General features: G+C 46.1%; 1 protein-coding gene across 4 annotated transcripts in view; it reads left to right on the forward strand.

Annotated features, from left to right (window-relative positions):
• Nucleotides 1–19,642, forward strand: part of nlgn3a (neuroligin 3a) — a 95,311-nt gene that overhangs the window by 38,234 nt on the left and 37,435 nt on the right. For all 4 annotated transcript variants that reach the window (XM_061079785.1, XM_061079784.1, XM_061079786.1 and 1 more), the window contains one exon: nucleotides 16,431–16,616. In XM_061079785.1, coding sequence (XP_060935768.1) covers nucleotides 16,431–16,616 — 186 coding nt within the window. The remainder of the gene's footprint in view (nucleotides 1–16,430; nucleotides 16,617–19,642) is intronic.

The following is a 19,642-nucleotide window of genomic DNA, read 5'->3' on the forward strand; positions in this document are numbered from 1 at the left end:
TATTTGATGGCCTGCGAGCTCAAATTATTAGAACAATATTATGGCTGGGGTAAGTCAGGGGCACTCCAGTGGAATTCCAATAGCGTTTGGGAGCTATTTGTATTGGTGCTAGTCCTTCTGGGCTCGGAGAAGGGCATACGGCTCAATAACTCAATTTTTAACAATTAGCCCCTGACATGTCCCCAAGAAAACAGATTGAGAGGACTCCAGTGGATAATATTTTCAAAACGTCGCCAGGTTATTTAAAAAAAGACAGCATGGCAAAACAAGCTGTGGAGCTGTTTTCAAATGAAACATGTCGTCGGATCAGATCGGATTTTGTACGTATAAAATACTTAATAATGTCTCGACAGTTTTAGTTGCTTTTCTCAGCATCAGCGTGGCTCTGAGCACAGGCTGCACCCGCCTCTTACTGTACTCTGGAAAAAAGGGTCTGTCTGTTCTCCTGGGCCACTAATTATCAACAGCACCTTCAACATTTCAAATGGCAAAGTCCTTATCGCTCCCAATTATAAACATATTATGCAGTAATCGGAGGGGCTCCTGGATCTGGGGTCACATCTCATCTAACTGGCTGTGTGCTCGCCGATCCCCCCCCCCCCTCTCCTCTCAGCACAGCATCTCAGCCGTGGACCTCACAGAGAGTGACTTTGGACCAAGCCCTGACCTTGCTGCATCACTGCAGTCCGTTGTTATTAGATTGCAGAGGAAGAAGAAAAGCAAACGCAGTCCATCTCGGGTGAACTTTCAAGGGGATAGGGCGAACAAATAGACCTGTCGGAGGGTGTTTGACTCTTGTGCGTGTGGGGGTGTGAATGTGTGTCTGTGTTTGGATGTTTGATTGACACAGACGCTTGCGTCGATGAAACCACATAAAACATGACCAGCAGACAAACATGGAGTTGGCATTTGGAGTCCTCTTCTCAGGGGAGCACTCCCATGCCTGAGGGGATGGCGCTCACTCAGTCTTCTCCATTGGGTTCTGATGGGCCGTGCGCTGTGGTCTGATTGTAAAGAGGTCGCAGCTCTGTGAAGGAAGCCCCAGAGGCCACCTAGAACAATTAGAAATATGTGTTTCTGGGTCACTGGAGCACAGTTACAAGTCTGGTAATACTATTCTATTTCCTGAGAGTGGAGGCAGAGGAAGTGGCTTTACTCTGGCTTTTGTCTGATTTTGAGATGTGATATCTCTGAGCCGGAAGCGCCACGCGTGCTGCTTTGTTTGAAATGCCTTACACTTTGCCACAATACTGCAGATTTCCATGGTTGTATACTTTACTCTGTATATTCTAATCTTTCTCTCCACAACTCAGTCGTCCTTAAGTCAACAGCAAGCTGTGCTGCAAACACAGCAGTGGCAATACCAGTGTGCAAGCAGTAAGCCAGCTACAAGTGAGCTAAGCCTTATATAAACATGGCCATCATTTCACTTATGCACAGCAGAGCAAGCACCAGTGTAAGTAATATATCCATGAAAATAGGCCTCAGTTCCCCATAAATATTTGATGAAATCAACAATACAGGAACTGCAGAATACTACAAAAGAACATGTGTGTAATTGAATTCATTTGTCATGTTAACAATGCTGTGAGCCTAATGCATTCATTGGAAGCTTTTTGCCACTGGCAACATACATACCTCTCCTCTGAGGCAGCACATCTGCTGCTTAATATAGCAGTTATCAAGTTAACAATGCTTGACAGGGATTAAAATGGATATGGATTCCTGAGTGGCAGAAACTCAATGACACAGATCATATTAGTTGAACTGTTAAAGGTGTCAGACCCTGTAAGTCGAGTTCAGATTTTAGGTTGCGTGTCACTGTCGTTCGTGACTCACACAGGAAGCTTGTAATCCTCTGAGTCGAAATGTCACAATCAGCAGGGCTGGATTTAGTCGATTTTCACCTGACAGCACCGATATACATGGAGAACGATGCGAATACCTATTTTTCTTCCTGAAGTATGAACGTATCGGAGGGATGACTTAGGGTTTGCCTGTGATCAGTGCATCCAGCTGTTACGTATGCATGAGAATATGGAGCGATATGCATTATCATAAATAGTATAAGGGCTGCATCAAAACAGATTATCTCCCTACTCAATAATTTTGCTGGGTTGTATCACACCAGTCTGAATTGATCACCGACCACCGTCATTTCAGACATGAATTGTGTATCAATTATCTCCCCAGCTCAGGCACGCTGGGGTGTGAGTGCAGTCTGCTATGATTTGGTATCCTGGCATCCAAATGCATGTGCCGCCTATAAGGTAGCATTTTTCATGCAGGATTATAAAACGCTGACTGTTTGCTGTGCATACCGCACGCTTCATTTGCATTTTAATGTGCACCAGCATTTACATTTACTAACAATACAACTGTGGTCAAAATTGTGGATGAATTTATCATTTCATTATAGTGGTGAGGATAAATAGATAAGGGGGGGGGGTGGAATGTGAGGCCTTTAAGAACATGGAAAGTCTCAGCTTTTAAAGATAGAAATTCAACACATTGTTTCAGAGTAAACAAGTCCAGGGCCATTTGCTGGGGGCACCACTGCTCTAGTGCCCATTTCCCCCCATGTTGTAAAAGGCTAAATTAGCCTCCTCTGGAGCCAATTTAGCTGAATTAAGGAGCTTAGAAAGGTCATACTTACTTTACATTTCAACCTAACAGACACTGCGGTAGGAATGCAATGTTATTTGCGTGCCTAGATCACCGGCAGACACTTCAAAACTTGATGAGACTAAATATTCAGTCATTATTCCTGATCCCCTGTCATCCACCCAGAAGCTTTGCAGGTGGCTCGGGCGAAAACACCTCAGGTATCAAATATCTTGATGGCATTTCCCCAAATTAGGACTCCAATCCACGGCGTGTTTGGCCATCGAGCGACCTCGTTAAGTAAAATAATGAATGAATTGCGCAGGTAATTATGAAAACTGCTCACAAGCTGGGACTAATGCTTCTGCCGGTTTAATTAGAGCCGGAGCCTGCCACTCAAGGCTCTGCGCCGAGCCGATCCTCAGGACGGGAGCCGTGGATTCTCGGGGCTTGGAGGAGATAAGGTTCATCTCAGGAGCTCAGAACGGTAGAAATCTGCCACAGCAACACAGGATGCTACAGGTAGCAACGCTGAGCACAATGAGCCACACGGCACAGCCTGGCCCAGTTGTCCCGGGCTGCAGACAGGAGGAGCAGTTAACCACCTGCTTCCAAATGTGGGAGCTATTGCGGTGCAGTTAACCTGTCAAAGACAAGAGGAAAGTATCGTCATCAGCATATGCCTTGATGGGCCCGCAGAGAGCTTTAACAGACATTACAGAGCATCATCCATAGCACAGACCGTTAGTGGACGCTCAAGTGAAGGAATAGATCTGGGGTTTTTGGTTGTGTGTGTGTGTGTGTGGGGGGAGGGTGATTCGATGAACACAATTGGCTTTATATCTGTTCTGCACATGCCAACCCGTTTGCTGCTGATGCTATCAAAGAGCCGGAGGGGGTGACTGGAGCATTGACTGAAACAAGATGTCCCGCTAATAAGATTCAGTATCCTTCCTTCCATTTGAACGTGTCCATTTCTCCCCCATTATTGGCATTGCTGTTGAGTCAGTAAACCACCCTTGTAACCTCCAGGCAGACTGAGTCGGAAGGGCAGAGAGTTACCGACAAAGTGTGTCAGGCCGGCGAGAGCGAGCCAGACTCAGAGAGAGAGAGAGGTGACATTGGCCTTGACTGCCCACAACCACCACAAAGCAATCTGTATAATGAGTGGTTTCCCCTCTGACTGAGGTGACACTGTCATTTTGTTCATACATTGTAGCTCAATACATCCCCCCCCCCCCCCCCCCCCCCCAACTGTAGTCAGCCCTCTCAGGCCCGGAGGGAGAAGAGGAGACAGTGGGGATGGCACACACACACAGAGAAAGCGATGAAAGAGTTCACCAGGGCAAATGAGAATAAACGCTTTATATTAAATGAAATGTTATCACATTGGTTCAGTCTCTTTGATTACAATTACAACCAACTACAATATGAGAATTTTGGATTCGATTCCCTTTAAGTTTTTCCTCTTTTTTTTTCTATAATGCAAATTTAATTCCCCTCAGAACGTTTGGCAGAAATTGGTTACACTCCTTTACTTCTCTGGTGGATAATAAATGTTGACGCTCGTGTTGTTGTTTACATTATGTCTGTTTTGAAAATACAAGCGTGTGCCACAGATAAGCCCATGGGCTTATGCGGCGCTCTGCCACGGTTCAAAACATATGAACTCACGAACGTCTGCCATCAAATAAAGCAAAGGGAAACTTGGTTAAGGGAAGAGATCTGGTGGGGATTGCATCAAATTAGGTGACTGACAAGCCCGGTAATCTGGAGCGCAGAGCATTTTTCATCTAATAACACTCAGAGACGTCCTTGGGAAAATGGAGTATGCGGCGATGCTCAGCTGACGGAGAGAGAGAGGGGGGACAGCGGAGCCGCCAGGGCGGGGGTCATGTTGGAGTACGGTGACAATTCCTTCCGACAACGTCCCATCGTATATTTGCATCGTCAGCACCCTCTTTTGAGCAGGGATGTCGTATTTAATCAAATTACCTGCGAGAGCCCGCTCCTTCTTTTATTAATTTATTGAGGGTGTTGGTGGTGGTGAGCGGGTGGGGGGGGGAGGGAGTCCGGGGGAACGGAGGCGCACGGATGAGCTCCTTTTTTTCGCGATGAGTGTGTTTGTGCTCTACTGAAACGTGAACCGGAGAGGCCTGAGCTAACAGGAGCTGACAGTGGCAACCGCCCTGGTGCTCGGCTGCGAGAGGACCAGTTGGCTTCTTCACTCGAGCCTCGTTAGGGAAATGGTGAGACGAGTCATGTGTGGCTCAGAGACGGGAGCCGGGGGTCTGCCGCCGCTCAGAGGGGGAAAATGGATCAGGTTTGACTGTCGACGTCAAGAGTTTGAGTCTCAGAAGCTGTTTTGTTAAGCGGCGGTCGAGGATGGCAGGAGACTCCCTGTAATGTAGAAAAATGCTGAATTAGCAATGTTGCTGAACCGTGTGTAATGTGTTTGTGCTTGAGGTTAGAACCTTTAATTCAATTGATTTAAACTAATTGATTTTGTCAGCGAAGATAAAACACAGCCAGTAAACGGAACGTGATGGCGGCACAGGCGGCGTAAATTAATAAGACGAGATGTAGCTCGGTCGCCGCAGCAACCCTTCACCCTTCACCCCCCCCACTCCACTCTGTGCTTTGGCCTTTGGCTCTCAGGTGCACAGTGCGTCTGGACAGCCTTTGGGGCGCAGGGAACAAAGCCGCTGTGACATTTTATCTGACGGTAGCTCCTGTGGGGCCCGAGCCATGCTGCCGAAGTGTCAGGCAGATTTTAGCGCAATGAAGAGAGGGGGTGGGGGGGGGGGAGCCAAACAAACAGAGACCTGGCACAATCTCCCAAAGCCGAGCAGTGCAGACGAGCACAGAGACGTCCCCCGGGGATCGCAGGATGCCGAGATGAAACAGAAAGCGAGATCTAACCTTTTTGTTGTTGTTGGAACCCAGTTCTTTAGTGCTGCTAGATTAAAAGGAAGAATGGTAAAGCGAAATGAAAAAGGAAACACTTCAGCTGTTTGAATGCGGAGACCCTTAGTGGAAGCAGGACTCCAATATCCATTGAAAGGGGAGAAAAATATTGTCATCCTTTGAAGGACATGGGGACAAGTGTCTTTTGTGTAGTACATGGCCTTTGTGTTACATGCAACAATACTAGACAGGCACACTCCTTCCATTGCAGAAGTGTTATGGTAATCATAAGCACAATTTCAAAAGCTTTTCATCCATTTTTCATGCCTGATTGTTCTCAGGCTAAGAGAACAGGCATGTTTCAGCAACAAAGGAATATGTGAAGCCAAGCAAGTCGAGTACCCTCACAAGGTGGAGTATTACATTCTGCATATGCAAAAACATATTAGGTTCAGTATCGATGAGAGAGAAAGATGCAAACTGCCAATAATGACATATTAAACATGGTCAGTGTTGGTTGGTATTGTTAATAAACCACAGAACCACAGATTTACATTCCTGCATAACCTATCTTAAATGTTTTGCAATATATTTGTTATATCATGACATGAAAAACATCAGCAGGCCATGGATATACCCTTTTCAGGCAATGGTAACTTTTTAAAATAGGAATAATGCTATTTCATACTGACATTATTATGACTTCATTTAAACCTTATGATATATTAGTTCATAGAAATCAGTTGTAGATCATGTCTGTAATGTTATTGGTTGCAAAGGTTACTGGATAACTATTATATTATATCGTGTACGTTGCTGATTTCATTATGAAGTCATGTTTTTTGATCTATATAAGCTTTAGGTCCTGTTTATTGTCCAATAGGACGCAGAGATTCTTAAAAAAACGCACTTTTCAAACTGTCCTTCATTTTGTTTCTTCTTCACGATATTCATTTTTTACATGGCATCTTATGATGGGGAATCATGTTGGGATCAATACAACCTTTAGATTGCCTCTATAGCCGTATTATTAGCAGAGAGATCTAAGTTTTTTCTGAGCATATTTGTGTTCACCCTGAACACAAATAGGGTGAACACAAAATGTGCAGCACAATTAGGTCTCCCCCCCTCTCACCACTCTCAATAGGGTTGGTATTAACCTCCTGATTCTCTAACAGAGAGATGAAGAGATACCCTCCACTGATGTTAAGCTGGAACTGGAGCTGGAGCCCCAGGAGGCTCTGATAAAATCCCCAACTTAGCTCTCCACTGTGCGCTGCGCAGCCCAGTTCAGCCTCACATGGCCCGGGCTGCCCCAGCCTACACCAAAGTGATCCTCTTGCACCATCCTCCTGGTGTGAAGGAGAGGGAGATCATAGCGGAGAGAGGCAGAGGTCAGGTGGAGAAGAAAAGAGGGAGGCAGCAGTAAGTGAGCAGGTGCTGGAGGAGTAAGATGGTGACTGAGAGGTAGTTTAGCAGGGATGACTCGGAGGAACGTCTTGCAGTGTCAAAGATCAGGTGGTAGTTTCAAACAATGCTTACTGCCTCTGATGAGCAGCATCCGACATCTGAAAACAGAGCTTAACAACCTCCTCTATGGGCGGCAAACTCTCTGAAATCAGCCCGGCTCCATTAGTTAGCAGTGTCATGGCTTCTGAGAGCAAGGCTATAAACAACCGCCGAGGACCTTTTATACCTGAACTCACTTTGTCAGAACTGCTGCCCGCTATGATGGCCGATCCACATCTCATACTTTTTTCCACACCAGAGAGTAAATGCATGCTATTACCACTGGCCCAGGCCACTGCCCGCCTGGCCATCGTGCCGGCACTTCATTAAATTGATATTGTGGGAAAACGCACGGGCAGTGCCCAGTCTTTAGTTCACGAACACACCCAGACCCTCTGCCAGTTCCCACTGGCTAGTGTGCTGGCCGTGGACCTAGTCAGTGTGGTTGGCTGATAATACAAATGGTAATGAGTGACTGGCTGCTGCTGGGACCGAAAGCAAAAGTGCTGTCATAATTGAGTTAGATTAATTAAAGGAGCTCCACTGTATTCTAACAGATCAGTGCATCTTGTTAGAAGGCTGTGTCACGGTTTGGGGCACTGCAGGGGTGTGTGTTTGTGGCCAGTGTGTGTGTTTGTGTGTGTGTGTGTGTGTGTGTAACCTGCAGATTGTGGGTTAGGTGGGTTGTTTTGTGAGGAGCTAATTGAAATGAGAGGCGATGTGCGAGTCTCAGCCAACATGGCCGGTCCATTTGTCAGGGTGACATCACTGCACTCACACCCCATCCATCTCCGCCCGGCGCCACAGAGCCATGCTCCTCCTGGTGATTAATATCCATACCTCCCTCACTGCACTGCATACAGCCAACCCCCCCACCAACCCCCTCTGCGAGCACACGCACACCCACAAACAAACAAATACTCACACACACACTGTTGGAAGCTCTCCTCTTCACACAGTGCACTCATCCACACTCGGTGCCATGGCCCTCCCATTTAGTCTCTCATATACACTCACAGCCAGAGCCCGGAGCCAAACAGATTGCACACGTAAACTTCCTAAATGTTCCAAAACAAAACCATCCTTGGTCTTTGGTGGTTTGGGGTATCACGTGTTTTGAACTGGTATTTTGTGGGTGGGAAAAACCTTTTGAAATCCATCTCTATTTGATTTATTTAGACCGCTGCTAATGTTTCACTGGAGCTGGACCCACTAGCATTAGCATATTCTGGGGCATTATGACTGAATGGTAAATGGACTGTATTTATATGGAGATTTTCTTATCTTGATGTCCACTCGAAGCCCTTTACACTACAGTTTTGCCCATTCACGCACATTTATATATTGCATCTATGTGCAGCACATTTTCTTTGTCTCTATCTTTGTCTTGCCCAAGGACACTTTGGCACAGAGAATGGAGAAGCCCTTTTTCAAACCATCGACCTTCTGGTTAGTGGACAATCTCCATTAGATCATTTTAAAGCATTTTGCTCTGTTCTGTCTTTGAGAAGCTTAAAGGATAATGTGTGTGATATCATGTTTTTCTTCTGTTGACAACAAATCCGATAAAATGGTCAAAACCAACAATGTGGCAGTTCATCTCTCTCCCTGTCTGCAGCACTCTGCCACAAAACTGTTTGTTCCCACTGAAGATAAAACAAATCTTTAAAAATAAGTCACTCTCACAGGATATGCTTTCTCTTTTTAAAAAGGGTTAATAATGTCCTAAAAATACAGTTGGACACTATAATTTTAGGCAAATAATTCTCAAATGCTAATGTTGCATTTGTTGGATACAGGATAGTGTATATATGTAGGACTGACTCTTAATAAACTGCAGTGTAAGAGTTTATTGTAAATTTATATTTTACTAAAATATTTTATAGGCTTTTCATATAAAGATATAAAGCTTGTGATCCATTTGGCTTGTTCATTACAGTGAGAAACACAGAATTTCACTAGACTAGAATTGTTGTAAAAGCTGGATGGGTACACAAATGCGTAACATGCGGCGAGGATAATAGCGGATCAGACACAAACTTTTCTTTCAGTGTGTGATGCATAAACATCAAATGGCATGTTTCCTATCAAGTCCTAGCTTCTTGTAAATTTGGAGCAACTTCCATATCAGAACACAACCCCACTGGCAGCCGCACCACTGTCTGTAGCCAAAAATATAATACTCTGCTGAAGACAAATAAAACTTCACTCATACAGTACACACCACAGTACTAAACCTCGGGAAAACAGATGTTCCCTTAATTTGCTGCCGTTGATTTGCAACTGAAGTTGGAAGGGTTTTACAAATGAACAAATATGAAGACACAGGATGAACAGTTTCAGGAATAAAAACACGGCTGCCACGGCTTATTTCGCAAGTTCTCTCGAGGAAGGTTCAACCAAAACTAAGCTCATTATGTCCAGCGATCAGAGCTACTCCAACCTGAGGAGGAGAGGAGTCGGGCTTTGAAGATCCTCTAAATGATGACCTTTCTCTCCCACTCTGCTCCACTGATGTGTCTTTGATAACCCGGGCTCTGATCTCTTCCGCGCTATCACAGCGCATCACTGCACACCGCTCCGTCCTCCCTGCGCTGGGTGGTGCTAAACTTTCTCACCACGCCCTCAGATTACATCACCCAGACTTGCTGTCATGTTTCACACCGGGTCTTTGAACTCGTCTAGCCACCGGCTAGAAACGTTAGGGCGGGGCACCCTGCATACATTTTTGCTGTGTTTAAACAGAGAACGGTGGATATATAGTGAGAATATTTCATTTAAATATATATATATATATATATCACACTGGAGTAAAGGCAGCTTTTTTGGTCATGAAATTTCTACTGCATGTTCCTCCAAGTAGAACCAAAGTGCTGCTTAACCTCACAGTTGTGACTCTCCAACACCATCTCTCCCTCTCCCTCTGGGCGAGCGTGTGTGCCGCCTCCGTACCAGCTGCGAGATGCAAAGCTTCCCGTAATGTAAAAGCATTTCGCTGTCTTTGAGAATCCACTGTCTGTGCTATATTCACTGAAAGGAAAGATGTTAAGAGATATAAAGGGAGGAGAGAAGGCGTGGAGGGAAAAATCTGAGATGGAGAGTAGGACTCAGGAATACAGGAGACATGATAGGGAGAGCTGCTGAAGGGAGGGTGGGAGGAGAGAGGCACAAGGGAGCAACAGACGCGAGAGCCGACAGCCGCTGCCATGGTCGCTGTGTGATTGATTGAGTGGCGTTCAGATGCCAGGGGTCACACATATGCAAACTGCTCATTTGTAGTTGCTGCCAGGGCCGCTGTCCAGCCGAGCCCTTGAAAAGCGTTGCCTGACCACCGGGACGCGTCACACAATCAGATGAAGCAGCCCCCAACTCACATGTAGGACGAGCAGCAGCTGCCACGTGCACCACCCGCTCTAACTTCCACTGTCTGTTCTCCATCCCTGTCTGCTGTAATAAGGGCCTTGTCAGTCTGTGAGAGATCCGGGCTTTAAGACTCAGATACGTGTCAGATGAGTTTTGGTCTTTGTGCGGCGCATATTTTCCATCTTGACATTTTGCTTTTGTTTATTTTTTTCAGTGCTTTCATTGCACACAAACCATATTTTCCATCTGAGCGGCTCGGCCCGTATGCAGCAGGCACAGTATGCACAGCGCTCTATCTCCAGCATCATGCACCGTCTGCCTTTCAGCACACATCCACCTTTCAGCGAGCGGTACACCAGCAGCACACTCCGCTTCTATCTGTGTCACTGCAGATGCCGAGTGTCTGAGACTAATACTCGAGCCGAAGCATTTAAGTTTCTGTTAGTCATCGGTTTCGCTCACATTCTCGGGGCTTTAGTTAGCGCCTTATCATTCAGTTTGAAGTCGCCCGGTGTCGAAGGGTCGGGCCCCTGGAACATCATATGACTTTTCCGCCATTTGAGGCGTTCTGATATTTTCTTTAAATATTGATTTGAGATGAGGCCGGCAGGGACCCGGGGGCTCATACAGAAATTCCTCTTTTCACCATTTCTAGTCTCATTCTGCCATCATGCTATATTTAATAATACAGAAGTAATCATTTGTAGGAGTGACAATCAAAGTTTTTTCTCCCCTCAAGTCTTTATTTTCTCTTCCACCGGAAACAGGCATGTGGTTTTGGGTAAATGGTCTTCAGTGTTCAGGCTGCCATAAAGAGGCTTTCTTGTACTTGCCTGCCCTCTCTCTCTCTCGCTCTCTCGCTCTCCCTCCCTCCCTCTCTGTTTCTCTATGTCTCTCGCCCTCCCGCTCTCAGATCCCACTGTGCTCGGGCCGTGCTATTGGTCAGCGAGCTGTAAACAGGAGCTGCACACTGATCCAAGTGGCAATCACCTTCATTCAGGCCCACGCCTCCTCCCCTCCTGTCCTCATATCTTCACCCAGAATTTTTTTTTATCTTTGGGTCTGGTCTGTGTGCTGGAATCTTCACCCCACCAAATTCTCAATCTTGTGGGAATGACTCCCTGTGTGGTGGATGGACCGCTGGGTATGCCCCTTGCTCATCATGAGCCTGACACACAGGCCCTTTATGTGGCTGTGTGGAGGGTGGCCCCTTTCCTCCACTGCTTCTCATCCACACCCCAGAGGCTCCCATTCAGCCCGGGCCTGGCTGGGGGGGAAGTTTGATCCCTTTTGTAGTTGGGGATTCTTAGGGGAGGCTGTCAAGGCTGTGACTGTGTGGGCCTTTATTTCCCCAGAGAAGAGCAGAGGGGGAGAAAAGATAGAGGGAGAGGGCAAGAGGGAGACGGGGGTGGAGGGGAGTACCAAAAGGAGAGTGAGGACACAGACAGCCTTGTTAACTGCCAGCCCCAAAGAGAGAGAGGATGAGAGGGAGAAAGAAACAGGGAAAGAGGCGAAGTCGAAAGCAAGAATGAATCCAACAGAAAAACCAGAAAAACTTTCCCTCCGTTACGTCACTGCTGTCATTTCCATCCTCCTCCTCCTCATTTCCTCTACACCTCCCTATCCGTTCCCTCCATCTGTCCATGTGTAAGCTCACTCTTCAGCTCAATAACAAGCTTTTGCCCTCTCCCTCACCCTTCCTCGCCTCTCTCTCGCCCTCCGCCATTACTTCACACACATTCCATTATCTGGGAGACCAGGCTAAGAGAGATGTCTAGGGTCGGAGCGATCATTATCATCACCTCTTTCCGCTACACTGTGAGTTATGGCCCGGCGTATAGGAAACAGACATTTAAATCATAATCAATAGAGCAATATCAATGCTGAGAGGCATGGCTATAGGAAATCGCTGCCGCGGCTCGGGAGGAAACAGAGACGCTTAGTTTAGACCGAGATAGTGGCGTGTGCTTATTGACAAATTATGACCCACAAATCCGAATCCACAAAACACAATATGTGGCGGCACGCTCCGAGCTGCCTGTAAAATAAACTCTTATCCTGCTGATACTCGGTGATGCCGTGATTGTGGCACATTACAGTGCTGGAAGTGGAGAGGTAGTAGGTTTGATCCGTGGTCTCCTGGAACATGGGTGGAGGCAGAAGCTCAAACACTGCAGAGAGGGAATGCTGTCACACTGCACACATAATCCGACCTTCTGATCATGTTAGGGTGACAGGGGCGACCAGGTCCCTCACAGGGGGGGGGAGCTGTACTACAGACACACAAGGTTTGGTCCGGCAAAGGGCGATGCAAGGCGACAGGCGCGACCTGACCCGGCTGCGACCAGTCCATGGTCACCGCTGCCACTCCGACTGAGATCAGCGCCGATTCTCTGACTCGGCGCTGCCAGGAGGAGAACATACAGGTTCTTCATACGGCAGAAGTGCACTGCATCACTGTCAAGGCAGAGCAGCTTTGAGGCATGATACAAAAACACATCATGTAATCAGTCAGGACAAATTACAGTTGTGCCATGTGAGGAAAGTGCCCAGAATCACTGTTATTAACTCATACAGCCCGTTTGCAGTGAATAGGATATTTCATGCAAATTCCATGTCTACTTCAGAGGACGTGTGGGCAGGTTCAGCTCCATATTTGGAAATCTTTCTTTCGGCCTCTGAGAAAATGAGAGAGGCTTCTTGTTGACATGACCTTTTACGAGTGATGCTTATGTAACCTGTTTTCTACACAGATCCTGTTAAATATATTTTGTATTTGGCATACATGATTTTAGAGGGTTGGCATGAAAAAAGATCATTATATGATTTTCTCCAGTGTAGTTCAACTGCAGGCCATTTTTTCCTTTTCTTGATATTCAGCGTCCTCCGTCCTAACAAAAAATTTTCCACTGAAGCATTTGAGCTTGGTACAAAAAACAGCCTTGTTTTTAAAAGAGAAAAAAAGCATCAGGCAAACCATATTTGACTACAATATTCCTCCTGTGGATTTACAGCAAGGCTCGAGTCTCGCTTCACTCATTGGGTCTGACAATGTGTAAACGCAGCTCACAACAGCCAAAATTAATAATATCACCGAAAAAATGTATTCGCTCTAAAATTAATTTCATTCAAAAGCATCAGATCAACTCGAGCTCTTTACTATTTAATTAATATTTCATGTTTATTGAATTAACTTGACTGCGAGCCACTGTAATTATATATTCTGTCTGTGCCAAAGTCGATTGGTCAGATCATTTGAAAGAGAATTTGCAAACTGATTTGAATTCAAACAACTAATGAAGATGCATCTCACAAAGATGAAAAATATACTTTAATTATAACAAATATTTTATAATTAAAATCCTATTGTACGGCGGCACTGCTCTGCTCTATGTCAGGTTGAGTAACGCAGTCAAGCACATAACGAGCCTGACCAAGCAGCGGCAGCCCAGAATCCCAAGGTCCTGTGTAGGTGGGAGCTGTGAACACAGAGCAGTGCACATCACGGTTCATGAGCAGCCAAAACCCACGCAGTACTGATCAGACGGGGATCATCTGCTACATGTGGAAATCTATCATCCAGTCCCCGATGAGAAAGGAGATATTAAGATAACTACAACCAGCGACAAAGTGAATCCCTATATGTAATGTGTGTCTGTGTTAAGTAATTCCAGTATGAGATAGGTTAATATGTTTCTGTTCATTCTTTTAGAAAATCTGACTTAAAGGCCAGCAGCTATACTAAAGTGAAGAACAAAGGAAAATATTCATTAAATGAAAGGTTGAACACCTGCAGAGCACATGCAGGAGCATAAAAAAAACTACTATAAATATGTATATATGTATTTATATATATATATATATAAGTCTATGCATGATGACAATTATTTTTGCTATCATAATTGCTTTGCAAAGAATAGAATTTTGGTCACCTTTCCAATTAAAACACAACCAGCGGCTATATTAGTTGTATTTTTTTAAATGGTGCCCGCAGCGCATCCTGTCCAAGATACTGTCTTCCCCATGCACAGTTTAATGACCAGTTTCATTTATAGATGCAAAGGAATCAACACGGCTAAACAAAGAGTCGCAGCAGATGAGACTATTGAGTTGCGCTCCACTCTGCCAGCTGGGGATCCAATTCTAATGATTTACATTTTGTCATTTAGTAATGCCTCATGTCGCAGCGCCAAATAGATAATGTTTATTATATATTTTCAATTTGGCTAACAGTTGCACGGAATCTCTTTTACCTGCCAGTCTCCTGACATTTCTTAACCCATCTGACACACACTTGGTGAAGTGTGAACCATTTCGCAAATGAGGGTTATTCTGGGAGAGTCGTGTCTCCTCTCACCCCACCCCCCCCCCAGCCCCAGAGCCACCCAGGCGAGGGTTGTAAAAGCTGTTGTCCTTTGGTTATGACAGAACGGGAGGAGCGGCCGCGAGAGAAACCGAAAAGGAAAAGCTCTTCAGTTGGATGGAGTCGCCCCTCCGTCCGTGTCCGTCTCTGTTCCTCTGCCTGTCTCTTTCACTCGCTCTCTCTGCATGTGCCCTGCCGCTCTGTCATCCTCAGGGATGCGTCTGAAGGAGACCATCTGTTGATCCATTTGTCTCCTGCTTTGCTTCCTCTGCCACCGCCTCTCTACTATCGATGATCAGGCCTGGCCTTTCCCCTGCCCACCCTCTTTGTTGCTGCCACCAGGCACTCGGGGCGAGGCGGGTGTGCTGCCGGGGTTTTGGGCAGGAGGTTGTGCCCTCTGTAGTTTATGATTCACACAAAGAGATAAAATAAGTAGGCATCGGCCGACAGTCATCCTGTTTTGTACAAACACGCCATAAATAGCTAATGAGCCTGGAGCAGCTGCTTTCTTATCTGTGTGTTATCTACAGTGTGCATCATTGGGCTGACCTGAGTCAAAAAAACAAACCGATTTGATCTTTTTTTTTTTTGCATTGCTGATATCAAAACTATTCCGTTTTCCCACCCACCCTTAGGATTTAAACACAGAGAGCTTATCATTACATGCAGGCATTGACCATGAAATAGATGTTAGAAACAATGCTGAGGGACCATCACTGGATGCCCGGAACATTCCCCACCATCACATTTATTGCTTGTGAAGTCTTTGCCGATATTGCCACTAAAGAGAGAGGAGTCTTGGTTACCATGCATGTCTCCCAGCTGTCACCGCGTGTGCATGTTCAGGTGTTTGATGGACACTGTGTCCACTGTGGGGACTTCGGGGGATGGCTTGCCTTTGATCTTCTCCCGCGACTCTCGATTACCCATCATTCAGCTTGGCTAAGGCCCCGGAGAGCAGCTGCGAGAGGGAGGTGTGTTAACATGAGCTCGGATGTGCCCGAGAGAGGCTCGCTGTCCAACTCAAGCATCATGCAGCAGATTACACAGACACGGAGGAAAATGTGCACGGACAGTGGCTGTTGTAAATGTTTAGGCTGAAAGTATGTGGCTCTACTTGAGCACGAGAGGGAATCCAGACGCTGCCGGAGGAAGATGCTGACTCTGATAGGAACTATAATGAGGTCACAGTCCATATCTAGGTGTACGCAGCATCAAAATGATTGTAAATCTTATTATCCTGTCTTTTTTTGTCTCTCATCCTCCCCGTCGGTGGAGTTTTCATAGATTTTGTAAGGTTTTCATCAGGACTGCTCAATATATCTGATGATAGGTGTACACCCAGGGACACATGCCATTGATTTCCCATAAGGTGCAGATGACATGTGGTCACGCACACTCCTATTTTACCAACAGCCGTGTCGTCTAATAAGTCACGAATTCTCTGCTGCTGTCACCTGGAGTGATTTTCATCTGATAAAAATCGGGGTGGGGTTAGCCAATGTGGATAAACTCTTGTATTGCAGGTGCACATGGAAAATAAATAGCTGTGCATGCAGGCTACTACAACCTGCAGACTACCTACTTCTCTATTTTGGTTCAAGGCTCATTTTAAATATGTAAAACAATAATTTGATTTGATCTCTGCACGTTTTTAATCTCTTAATCCCTGTTTGTTTCGCAGGCTTCCTCAGTACCGGGGACCAGGCTGCTAAAGGGAACTATGGGCTCCTCGACCAGATCCAGGCTTTGAGGTGGATCAGCGAGAACATCGGCTTCTTCGGCGGCGACTCCAACCGCATCACTGTGTTCGGTTCTGGGATCGGAGCCTCCTGCGTCAGCCTGCTCACCCTCTCCCACCACTCTGAAGGTACAGCACAGCAGGGTCGGGGGTGGGGGTGGGGGGGGGGGAATGGGTGATACGACAGCGGAGCTCGTGTAGGCTGCTGGTATTAGAAACTGGTGATGCAGGCCACACGTTATTGAGTAATGCATTTTTACTGTACTCGGCAGGGTAGTGAATGTTTTAAGAGGCAGGTGTTTGCATATAAATCAACCTGTCACTCATTCCCATTGGGTAATTGGAACCCCAGGGTAGATTTGAAACCACATGTGGGACTTGACACACTCTGCTGGTTTGCCGGAATCACGCATGTCAGAAATAAACATGTAGGTGTGTAACTTGTTTTTGTGAGCAAGATAAAAAAAAAGGACAGTGTGTACCAGGGCGAGCTTTTTAGCGGCAGCCACATTCAGGCGAAATGACAAACACACTCCCCAATGTTCTCGTTGTAAGCACTTCTGTTTATCTGCTGGCTACCTTAACGCCACTTCATCATGATTTACTGCCCAACCAGGCCGTGTGTTTAATACTAAATGCAGCATCTGTGCTTAACCTGCACATGGGATAGACTTCCCTAATACTCCGGATCCTCTAATGCATCATTCTATTAAGATGGAGCCCAACTGCTTAGATGTAAGTTCTTGCAGGAAGTGCCTCGGCTCATGTGAATGAACTGCTGCTTTCAGCTCCGACCATGAATGTCAACCTCCAAGTGCACCCTGCAGAGCCAAATGGACACCGCATCATCCTTAAGCTGGAGTTATTACATGTTTACCTCGCTCGGTATAAAAGCCGGCTGGTTGCTTGTTTTCCTGTAATTGATAGCAGTGTCTCTAGCCATGTCTCTGTTTTCCCCCAGTGTTGGTGTTGTGGTTTTATTCCACATGAGAAATCTTTACGTTGAGCCACGCTCGGTAGACAGCTAGTGAACATGTTAACAAGCCACAGCTCTACTTTGGACACACATGGTTGGAAACGTTGCACAGGGCTTTTATTGTACATTACAGAGAAGTGAACTGCATTAAAGAAACCACTCTTGCGTTAGAGGGCGGATTGGTCTCAGACGATACTGTGGTCAGGAAACTAGCACAGCCGGCAAGCACCGCACACACTCACACAAACACACAGTTCTTCTTCTTGTCACTAGGCAGAGTAAAATGTCTCTAGTTGGATTTTTGATTAGTAGACAGACGTGCATTTGAAAGAGGTCATTCGAGCTGTTTTTCTCCGGGTTCCAACACAGTGCCAGGGATTTGTGATTTGTTTTTGCGTTCTCAAATTTGCATTAAAGTGTTACTAATTGCCTTGATTTCCTCCGATGAATGATGACTGCTTTTCGATTGAATTTTCACCATAAATGCCTTTTTTATTCATACTCCATAATGCTACGCTCCATGTAGCATGTTATTATACTTCCACTGAAACCATCTCCTCTGCCTTCCAGTAAATTGGATATTACCGGGTCTGTTTTTTTCCCCTGAATGAGAATGTATGCCCCCACTGATGGGATAAAAAAAAAAAAGGAGCCAGAAAAACTTGAGGGATCCTAGGAAATTGAAACAGGAAGCCTTCTATCGCGCCAGGATTCTTGCTGCGTATGATACCAATGGCAATCAGATTCCTCACAGTCTCTCTCACAGCACAGATTGATGTAATTATATAAAGTTTAGGACTGGAGTGGGCTGCAGGATGAGACAGGAAATCCGAGTGAAGAAATGTCTTTTTGCACCTGCTTTCACAACCTCCGCTGCGCTCGGCCCCTCCTCAGCAGTCGTAAACCGTCAAAGCGAAAAAGTGGTTGGAAGTTCCCGTTGCCAAGACGACGCAGTAAACAAGAAAGGAATCAAAGCGTCTGCATGCGCATAGCGGTAGAAATTTTGAGTAAAAAATCTATAATGAAATGAATTATACACTGTGGCATGAGCACACCTGGTTTCAGGTGGCCTCTAGTAATGGATTTATGTAATGATTTCCTATTTTCGTTGGCACACTGTTGCATCGCAGGAAAAGTGCCTTATATTAAGTTTCCTAGTTTGCACTCCAAATTTAAATTAAGTCAGGAAAGAGCGACATTGCTCCTCCCTCAAGTCCTGATTTGACTTTTTAGACAAATAAAAAACCCACACACGCTCCTCAGAATAGCGGTGTCACACTGAATTCTGCTGCTTTTACATATGATTCACATCCCTTCACACACACACACACACACACACACACACACACACACACACACACACACACGCTGCTCAGATGTGGGATAAGCGAAGCCCAGGTAAAAAAAAAAGGGGGAAGTAAATCAGGGATGACACAGTGTTCTGGAGCTCCCCAGTGTGTCGGTGTATTTAATGACAGTATTCCCACTCTTACTGTACACCGTCTGTCATCACTGCCTACAGTGCAGAGACTCTCCATCGAACAGAGACTCCTTTTATGCCTGTTGGTGGCAGAACGACAACTTACTTCAGATGCTCCTCCTGAAGCCTTTCTAATAAGCTGGATCCTCCTATTTCACCGTACCCCTCTGGCCTTTCTTTCTCTCCCTCTCTGTCGCTCTCTCTCTCTCTATGATTGCCATCTCCTCTAGACTGGCCCCGGTTGCTTCTCCATGTGGGCGTGCCGGGGGCTCCAGTCACAGGCTACATCCATCACCGAGCCTCGTCCTCCTGGCCTGGTTGCCCTCTCTTGAGGCTTGGATTTCTCAGACCCCGGTGCCTGCCCCGGCCTCCTTCATCTAATCTCCCCCCTCACTGCACCCATCTGTCTCCCCCGCCTCCACACACACACAGTAAAGGCATATAAGGAATATACGCTTTCTCTTCATGTGCCAGCGTGCCTCACTCCCTCCCTGCCTCTCCACGTATCGGCTCCCCGGTCAGCAGCATGCTTGTTGCGTTGCTATTAATAAGATGGCTGCCTTGTGAGCTACATGGCAAGTGATCTAGCTGCACATCTGAGACTTTGGAAGGAGAATGGTCATTAAAAGCAGTCTCTCTCAGCAGGAGAGTGTTTTTGACCGGCTTATTAAATGTAGTCCAACAGTTGTGTTGCCACAG

This window comes from Limanda limanda, chromosome 10 (genome assembly GCF_963576545.1).
Source record: "Limanda limanda chromosome 10, fLimLim1.1, whole genome shotgun sequence".
Lineage (NCBI taxonomy): Eukaryota > Metazoa > Chordata > Actinopteri > Pleuronectiformes > Pleuronectidae > Limanda > Limanda limanda.